Source organism: Dermochelys coriacea, chromosome 14 (genome assembly GCF_009764565.3).
Source record: "Dermochelys coriacea isolate rDerCor1 chromosome 14, rDerCor1.pri.v4, whole genome shotgun sequence".
NCBI lineage: Eukaryota > Metazoa > Chordata > Testudines > Dermochelyidae > Dermochelys > Dermochelys coriacea.
The window spans coordinates 10,440,244-10,450,056 of record NC_050081.1 but is presented as its reverse complement, the minus strand read 5'-3'; the positions used below and the strand labels follow the sequence as shown (position 1 = coordinate 10,450,056).

Here is a 9,813-nt window from a genome sequence, read left to right as displayed (position 1 = left end):
GCAGCAGGACGCATGTGAGCAGCAGCTGGGGGGGGGAGGCAGAAACAGCGGTGGACCGTGCTCACAGCATTCCCCACCAGTGGGTGGCTGGTGGGGAGTAGCGAGGGGAGAGCAAAGCTCGTCTGGACTTTTGCGGGGGGTGGGGTGGGGGTTGTGTGTGTGTGTGTTTTTTTTAAGGGGGGGTGGGGTGGGTTAGGAGAGAGAGTCGGTGGTTTCCATGGTGATGGAGCTGAAAGTGCAGGAAATTTAAAGGCTTTGGATCCTTGCAAAGCAGACAAACTGGTGCCAACGAGCGTGGCGGCTGCTGCTGAGGAGCAGGCTGCTTTGCAAGCTGCAGCGGGGAGCCTACGGGAAGGAACGGGGGGGGACGAATTTGCACGCACCCCAGAAGACCACCCCAACCCTTCTCCCGCGCGCACGCTCTGGGGAGGGGGAGCAGCAGCGGGAAGGAGCATTTGCCCCCCGAAAAGCGGCTCTCTGCCTCCCTGGGAAGGAAAAGCAGCAGGAGAATTTCGCAAAGGCTCTTCCAGGAGGAGAATTCGCAGGAGAGAGGAGTTGCAGAAGGAAGGGGGCTTTGCTCCTGGCTTCTTGGGGCGGCGGGGGCGGATTCCCCCGAAAGACAAACTGCTTGGATAAAGCCCCGTACACGGTTTTTGTTTGTTTGTTTGTTTGTTTTTGTTTTCTCTGATGCATTTGCTTGCACCTTCTTCCTCTGCTGCCTGGTGAAGCCAGCGCCCCCTCCCGCCCTGGCCCCCCCTCCCTCGCCGATCTCCCCGAGGATGGATCATTCCCAGTGCCTGGTGACTATTTACGCCTGGGTGGTTCTGCTGGGTCTCCGGATAGAGCAGGGCGCTAGCCAGCATTATCTGCACATCCGCCCGGCGCCCAGCGACAACTTGCCCTTGGTGGATCTAATCGAGCACCCGGACCCTATCTTTGACCCCAAGGAGAAGGATCTTAACGAGACCTTGCTGCGGAGCCTCATGGGCGGCCACTTCGACCCTAACTTTATGGCTGTCTCCTTGCCCGAGGACCGGCTGGGGGTGGACGATCTGGGCGAGCTGGACTTGCTGCTCCGGCAGAGACCCTCGGGGGCGATGCCCAGCGACATCAAAGGGCTGGAGTTTTACGAGGGGCTGCAGCCGGGCAAAAAGCACAAGCTGAGCAAGAAGCTGCGCAGGAAGCTGCAGATGTGGCTCTGGTCCCAGAGCTTCTGCCCAGTCCTATACACGTGGACCGATCTTGGCAGCCGCTTTTGGCCCCGCTATGTCAAAGTGGGCAGCTGCTACAGTAAAAGGTCTTGTTCGGTCCCAGAAGGCATGGTTTGCAAGCCTGCCAAGTCGGTGCATTTAACGATCCTGAGGTGGAGGTGCCAGCGCCGGGGGGGGCAGAGGTGCACATGGATACCCATTCAGTACCCCATCATTTCGGAGTGCAAATGCTCCTGCTAGGACTTGCACTTAAGCCCTCCCGCCCCCCCCGAAGCCGGACTCCCATGGTGGACTTTGCTGCCCATCCATCCATCCATCCATTAAAAAAAGACACTTGCTTTCTGGTTAACGTTGTAATGCACTGTAACGTGTAGGAGAATGTATATGTGTGTGTATATATGGCACCGTTTTAATTTACTATTAAAAGGTCAGTATTATACGTGAAATAATCCGCGTCTACTGTATTTTTAAGACTATTATCCTGGTCGTTGCTAATGTATCGTTTTATTTCTTGTATTTATATGCCAGACACGGAGCGAGATCGCTTCGCTTTGGGCGAAGCCCCCCCTCCCCTTTTTTTTTTAATAAAAGGATTAAAAAACAAACCAAACTTTTGATGAGACGACGTTTTAAAGCTATTTTCCATTCTTCGGAAAGTGTGTGTGTGTGTGTGTGTGTTTAATGGACTTCAGAGTTTAAAAATGAATAAACGCCCAGAGCACAACGGTATTGTAAATAGAGAGAACAAATTCGAATGACTTAACCCTATGTCAATGAAGAGTATCTGCTATTTATTCGTTATATCCCTGTAGTAAAAGTGCAGCGCAGAATTAAAGTCAACCACTAAAACACGAGCCGGGTCGATTTTGTTTGGTTTTTGGTTTGGATGCAGAAGCCAGGCTGGTTTCCCTCTGTCTTGGTATCGCTGGTTTATTGATTGTGCGGGCCGAGCAGGGCGGTTCTTTGTGGTAAGGGGAGGGGTCCCCGTCCCTGCTCACGACTGTGTGTGTTATCAGAGACCTGCCCGACACACATGCTGGGGGAGCTAACTTTGCACGTGGGACTTAGCGGCTAAGTGTGCCGGGGGGGGGGGGGAGGCTTGATTGCTAGACTCTGTGACAGCGCCGCTTGTTTGCAGACCTTATCCCCTCTCCCCATTGCCTCCGGCCCACCCCCCGAGGCGTGCTCCCTGCAGAAGGGCAAACTCTCCGCGGCAGACGTTTGTTTTAACCGCTTGACATGTCACTGACAACGGGCCACGTGTCTTTCACACCTGCCGCGGCGGTGGGACGCGGCTGAAACGGGGGGCTGGGGGGTTCTGAGGGCAGCAGCCAGGCTGTTCGCCGGATTCCTCTTTCCGAAGGGGAAACGCTCCCACCTATCAACCGCATTAACCCTTCGGGCGCTTGAGCCCCAGGCTGCCTCCTCATGACTTTGCAGGTGACCATTTCCAACAGCTGGGGATCGAAAGATTCCCCCCCCCCCTCCCCTCGGCATGGCCATTGCTTGGAAATTGGCTTCACTTGTGGCTGGCTTTGGCTGCCCAAATTTAACCCAAAAGGCGTGTATTGGCCGTCACCCTATCTTTCCTACTCCAGAAGAGACGCTGGGCTGATGGGATATGAATGCGGGCTTATGTTACAGGACGGACCGCTGAAGGAAATACCAGTCGTGATGCTAGCGTACGGGGGCGGGGGTAACTTTTTGTTTTTGTATTTCCATGGGGATCCCACTGAAAAGAGGGGTGTGTGTTCGGTGGTGTTCTCTCCCGGTAGCTACCTCCCAGGTACTGTGACATTAACATGCTTTGATCATTTCCCGTGGTGCGCGCCTTGGATTGTAATTTGAGCCTCCAGCCGTGTTTTATTTGAATGGTCCTGCAAATGCACGTGTTGGAAAGTTTTCAGCTCAGTGCCGCACATTGCCCCGTCTTCCCCCCGAGCTTCTTGATTCTAAAGTGGTCGGCCTGTCTCCCTTCCAGCCTCTGCGATTCTGTTTGCCTTAGGGGCTCGTTCGTTACCGATAAGAATTGGCCATCTTCAGTAATGTCTAAAGAAGTTGTTAGTCTCTAAAGTGCCACAAGTCCTCCTCTTCTTTTTAAGGAAGGAAAGACGCGCTGGGGTACTTGAGACGCGCTAGGTTCCTTCTTGCTCAATAAACTTCCTTGGGGCTCTACCCCCAACTAAGTATTTGCCTTGTACGTGCTGGGAGACCTATCTCGTAGATACCAACTGCAAAAACAAACTTTCCGCCTGCTCCTCTGACAGTACAGCAAACGTTTTCCTTATTTGTCTGGGAATCAAACCCTTTTTTGAAAAATCTCAGGGAATCCACGGTAATTATTTCAAATTCTTTCATTGGCAGAACCCAGTCCTGATTTCTCGAATTTTGTAGCTTTTCCATCTCCCAGTGCATATTATCTCTTAGTCGGTGCATTTTACGATCAGCCTCTTTGCTCCTTCTTTCAATAGTTTTGGGGTTTTTTAAAAAAAAATCAGATCTTGGTACATTTGGGGGGTATTCATTAACTTAGGGAGGAGGAACAGAGGCATTATTACTCAAGTAGAAGGCACCCTGCCCCCAAGAGTATCTAAGGGTTCATTGTAAAAGGATTAAAAGTTAAAGACCTTCATCTTATGATTCTTTCATTTAATCTTCGTGGCGCCTGAAAGACATGCTGGATGGATGATCACATTTAAAATATTCCTAATGCCGGCTACTTTAGGACTCCAGGCAGGGCAAACAAATATAATTTATTTCTAGAAGAAAGGGGATATTGAGATATTTACGTTTCTGACCCACCATTACCATGTATGTTTGTTAGGTTCTGACAAATACCCAAATAACATTAAAATCAGCCATTCATCACACATGAATTTATGCAAAACTCGCTGTGCCTGGGGCCAATATTTTTTTAGACCGAGTTTCACTTGCAAAAAAAAATTATTTAAAAAAAAAAGCCAAAAGCTCGGTATTTCATGACCGGTAAACAGGAGAATTATGTGAACAGAAACTATTTCATGCTGGGATGGCAGCCAGGGACTGGGGAATGTCAACAAAAGTTCCCCGAAGGTTGAAAATGTCACTGGAGTACAATGCAAGGTCCTTCCCCCGATTAGCAAACCTTTCCGAAGTAATATTTCCAGTTCCATTCATTACTTACTTACTCTGTTCACCAAGTAATGCGCGTGTCTCTAACTGGAGCAACTGCTGCACAGAGACACATCTCTAGAAACTGCATCTGATCTGACTGCTTGGTTAAAGTGGTGAGGGGATGTAAGTGTGTGTGTGTGTCTGTCTGTCTGTATTTACATGTCTGAGTGTTATTTTTAACCTGACAGTATCCCTTTAATCAGAAATCAGTTATGGCTTTGTTAACAATCCCTTTGGTTAAAGAATATTAAATGTGAACAAAAAAATCAGATGCTCTTGCCACCTGTTTTTACTTCTGTCAGCAGGCAGAGGGAAAATAGGCTAGTCAGTTTCATTCTGGATTCAGGTCAGTTTCACTTTCTGGTTCTCCTGCTCTGCTGTTGCAATATTTGTTTTATAGGTACTTCAGGACAAACAAACAAACAAAAAACTTTCTGATTAATGGTTTTATGCAAATATTTTCTTGATATTCAATTTTGCAACATTTTGTAATCAAAACTTAAATTAGGGATCATTTCAACTGAAATCAATTCATTTGTATGGTGTCTTTCATATGTGGTACCACAAGAGAGACTTCACAGAGACTATTATAAGCAGAAAATAGAAATAAATAGAAAAGGAGAAGGTAGAAAGTGCAATTTAAGTTATGACACACTTTTCTTGCACTCACATTATTACTATCTTAAAGTACAATAGACTATTAAATATCAAGAGATTTGAATTCAAATTCCAGCTCTGTCACAGTCTCTTAATCTAAACCAAGTGGCTTAATCTCTCTGTGCCTCAATTCCTCATCTGTAAAATGGGGATAATGGGGAATACTTTCTTTCTCTCACACTTTGTCTATCTAGAGTGTACTAACTCTCCTGGTCAAGAACTATCTCACACTATATGCTTGTATAGTATCTAGCACCTGAGGGCCTGATTTTGTTTGGGGGCCTCTAGGTGTTACTGAATTGTACACGGAGTCCATCACTTTTGCCACTACAGGATTGTTTCTTGCATTATTTTCGCAAGGCTTTGTTGTTCTACCTGTCAGGATCAATGTGCAGGTTTTGAAGGAAGGCACATTGTAGTAAGCACCATTTTAAAAAATAAGAATTAAACAAATGCTGTGTGGGTGAAAATAAAACCCAAAGGTAATTTCCCCTAAGATTTGGGATACAAAAACTCAAAATTAAACCATTCTAAAAACACTAGCTCAAAGTGTTAATATAAGGTGTCCTCACACCTGAATTTAAATAATCTTGGAAACCTTTGTTCATTATCCTCTAGTTCATACTGCCATCCTAGTTAAGAGCTATGGATCTCCTGCTTCAGGATGTGCTGGCAAGCAGCAGGTACGAGTGAGGATGGAAAATCAGGTGAATAATCCTACATAGAAATAAGGGTAATAGCCGTTTTAAAGGTATTGGGTGAGGGGTTTCCTTGTCGTAGTTTTTATAGAGAAATATCCTTAATTGAGTAACATCAACAGCTATTAATAAAATCCTACCAATTCATGTTACTTGGATTATGTTATATAAATATAATCTGGGTTGTGCCTGCTAGATCTTGGATCTTTTTAAAAAGAAGATATTCCAGCTCAGAGACTTGCCAGGACTCTTCATTGAAAGTCGAAACAAAAATTACGACGTCATCATAAAATGTAACATCATAGCTTTCAAGCTAAGCCAAACCAAAGGTATGTTGGCAGGGGAATGCTGCCACCTGGTAGATTCATGCTAGGAATAGATACGATAAACTCATTCACTGGGGAGGAGAATGGCCACACACTTCCTGGAGTACCCGCAAGGATCCTGTAGTCTTTATGTGCATGTAAACCCATTGGGAGTTTTGCTAGTACACGCAACTGCTGCAGAATTTGTGTCAATGCTTTCTTTAAGGGAGCAGCTACAGCAAGTTTGAAGAGACCCTTTCATTCTCTGCTTCACTCAGAGACCAGACAAGAAGCTCCAGTAGTTACAGAGAAGGTAATAAATATGTGTACTCAAAGACAAAGGTTGGGATGGTTGAGAGCAAGAGACATAGGTATTAAGGGCCTGGAAACCATGGAGTGGGTGGCACAGGATCTGTAGCTTGCAGACTCCCTCCCATGGCGTTTTTGCACCCTACCTTACTTTAGGCTGACTGTAAACTGACTCTGATCACAGACTTTCCTACAGAGCCCCCGATCTGCAAGCAGGACCAGGAAAACCCCTGAAAATTTAAAGTGATCACAATTTTAACCCAGGTTTCAATACACCACAGACCCCTGGTCAGACAAAACTTGCCTTGCCTCCACCTGTGTTGTAGCTCCACGTAATAGGGAACAGTTTACTGCTCTGCCTACACTTCAACCCGAGGTGTAATTCACAGTTCATGTAGACATACCCACACTAGCTTTAATCTAGCTCACTCACTAAATGTAACAGTGAGGATGTGGCAGCACGGGATTGCCCACTCTGGGTACGTATTAACATTGCTAGACTGTGCTGTAGCTACATCGCCGCTGCTGTTTTTAGTGAGGAAGCTAGACTAAAGCTAGCCTGGGTTTGTCTATACCCGCCACAAGTTACATCTCCAGCTGGAATGGAGATGTAGCCTATGTGGTAAACCGGCACTTTTTTCCCAGCAGTAAATGAATTAATTGGTAAAGAAATCCAAAAATGTTATAGACTAAAAAGAACATTGAAGAATCAGTTGTATATTTCTGAAAAGGTCAATGTAAACATCACATGACTGTCTGCAATGGGACCTAATATAAGATTAACTATGACTGAAAGAGAGAGAAAATAATTTTCCCCTATTTCTTTTCAGTTTGTTTTCTTTGTGCCCTTGGCAGCACATTGTGTCTAGTCAGTTTCATATTTTTTCCCTGCATAGTCAGCTGTCCCCATTGTTCTGTGGTTCTTTCACGCAGCAACAGGGCAGAGATAAACATTTAAATGTGACTGTAAAACCATAAGAACTGGCAAGGGGACTTTTAACTCTTTTTCCGAAATGGACTGGATTTCAAGCTGCTGGTGTCCCCTTTGAATGAGAGAATGTCCATTAATACAGGTCACATCCTGCAAGTCTTGCTCATGTGAATAATACTTGCTCACAAGAGTTAGGTCATTAATTTGAACAGCTCATGGGAGTAAGACTAGGCTGATTGAGGTCTGTAAGATGAAGCCCTACATTCAACCCATAAGAAATTACTTTCATGCCCTTCAGAGCTCTTAGGCCTGGATCCTGCAAACTGCTTGGCATGAGCATCCCCCAGTAGCCGCACAGAGCCCCGTTGCCTTTGACAGGGCTGGAAGGAGTCCATCTATTTGGAGCAGCCTGCGGGATCATGACTTTGTTATGCACACACAAATCAGAGCAGTCTCATCATTAGTATTAGAGTGTGGAAAAGTAACAAACCAAAAGCTAGAAACACAAGAAGAGGGCATTGATGCTCGACATCAGCCCAGATTTCTCTGATGCTGCCCTGTGGGCTTGATGTTGAAAGGCATCCTGAGCATTTTGGCCTCATCCAGCCAATCATTTAAATCACATCCGTAGCTTAAAGCATGTGCGTAGTCCTATTGAAGCTTATAACTTTAAGCACATGAGCAGTGCTAAGCAGTACTTTGGATCAGGCCAGTGCTCAGCACCTTGCAGGACCTAGCCAGAGGGAAGCAAAAGCAGCTTGGGTGCTCAGAAGAGGGCTGTTTTACCTAAGCAGGAACAGCTGAGTGTTGTGGTTTATATAAAACTATATGCCATGTATGTGTGGCATGTGGCAGTAAATGAAACACTTACTTCAGAACTTATTGAAGTTCTTTCAGCAAAAAAATTACCGTGAGGTTGGCTTTTATGCTTTGTTTCAAATGAAGCAGCGATCCCAATTTGTTACCCCAGACTGCCATGGTATCTCACTCATATCTTATGGGAAATTTGATTTGAGAGATTTGAAAGAAATCATTTCAATTTTCCATCTATGGTACCAAAAAATAGCATCAGTCTAATGAAGTGTCATGGAGTCAAACGGTCAGACCATAATCATTCACAATGTATTTAAAACAATCTTAAATTAAAGTTCCAAGCAGCCAGACTTGGTTCCTCTTACCTTTTGAGAGATGCCAGTAGACTTTAAGGCCAACATTTTCAAGCTGGAGTGCCTAAAATAAGGCATCTAACTCCATTTTCAGGTACCACAGGGGTTCAGGGGAGTGACCTGAATTTCAGACACTGAGTGTTCACAACTCCCAGTAAGGGATCATGTTATCGGCGTGGGTCCTCAGCCCACTTCTCTAGCAGGGATTAAATATGTGAGTAGGCATCTAACTGTAGGAACCCAAATTTAAAAAGTTTGGTTTAAGAGTCTAGGGTAGAATTTTCAGGACCTAAATGAGAGAGGTGCCCACTTCGCGTTGAAACCAATGGGATTAGAAGCCTAACTCCCTTAGGAACATTAGAAAATGCTCCCCCCAATCCTGCCATCACTTAAGTTGTGAGATCAAGAGCAGACCTCATACTTCCTCTCAGGCCTCATAGGTTTCATCTTGCCTGTGAGAAAGTAAATCAACATAATTAGAGATTTACACCAGATCTTAGGGGGTGCAAATGGCCATAACTCCACTGACTTTTTTTCATAGATTCCAAGGTCAGATGGAACCATTGTGATCTAGTCTCTGACCTCCTCTATAATACAGGCCACAGAACTTCCCCCCAAATAATTTCTAGAGCAGATCTTTTTAGAAAAATGTCCAATCTTGATTTAAGACTTGCCTGTGATGGGAGTCCATCATGGCTCTTGGTAAATTGTTCCAGTGGTTAATTATCTTCACCATTAAAAAGTTATGCCTTATATTTCCAGTCTGAAATTGTCTAACTTCAACTCCCAGCCACTGGATCATTTTATACCTTCTCCTGCTAGACTGAAGACTCCCACTATTAAATATTTGTTTCCCTTGTAGGGACTTATAAACTATGATCAAGTCATCACTGAACTTCTCTTTGTTAATAGATTTTGCTCTTTGAATCTGTCACTGTAAGGCATGGTTTCTAATCCTTTAACCATGGCTCTTCTCTGAATCTCTTTGGTTGGTCAATATCTTTCTTGAATTGTGGACACTAGAACGGGACACAGTTTTCCAGCAGCAGATGCACCAGTGCCAAATGCAGAGATATCCTCTGAACTCCTACTCAAGATATTCCTGTTTATGCACCCAATGATCACATTAGCCCTTTTGGCCACGGTGTCACATTGGGAGCTATGTTCAGCTGATTATCCACTGTGACCCCCAATCTTTTTCAGAGTCACTGTTTCTCAGGACAGAGGATCTGACTGTAAGTATGGCCACATTCCTTGTTCCCAAATGTATATGTTTACATTTAGCCATATTAAAACACACATTGTTTACTTGTGCCCTTCTTACCAAGTGACTCAGGTCACTCTGTCTCAGTGACCAGTCGTCTTCATTATTTACCACGCCCC

General features: G+C 45.1%; 1 protein-coding gene across 1 annotated transcript; it reads left to right on the top strand.

Annotated features, from left to right (window-relative positions):
• The first annotated feature begins 210 nt into the window (after positions 1 to 210).
• NOG (noggin) lies at positions 211 to 2,016 on the top strand. The gene has a single exon (XM_038372011.2). It carries the CDS (start codon positions 780 to 782, stop codon positions 1,449 to 1,451), a length of 672 nt encoding a protein of 223 aa, XP_038227939.1. The 5' UTR covers positions 211 to 779; the 3' UTR covers positions 1,452 to 2,016.
• The last annotated feature ends 7,797 nt before the right edge of the window (positions 2,017 to 9,813 follow it).

Coding starts and splice junctions, on each gene's coding strand:
- NOG (XM_038372011.2), top strand. CDS start 780: ATGGATCATTCCCAGTGCCTGGTGACTATTTACGCCTGGGTGGTTCTG.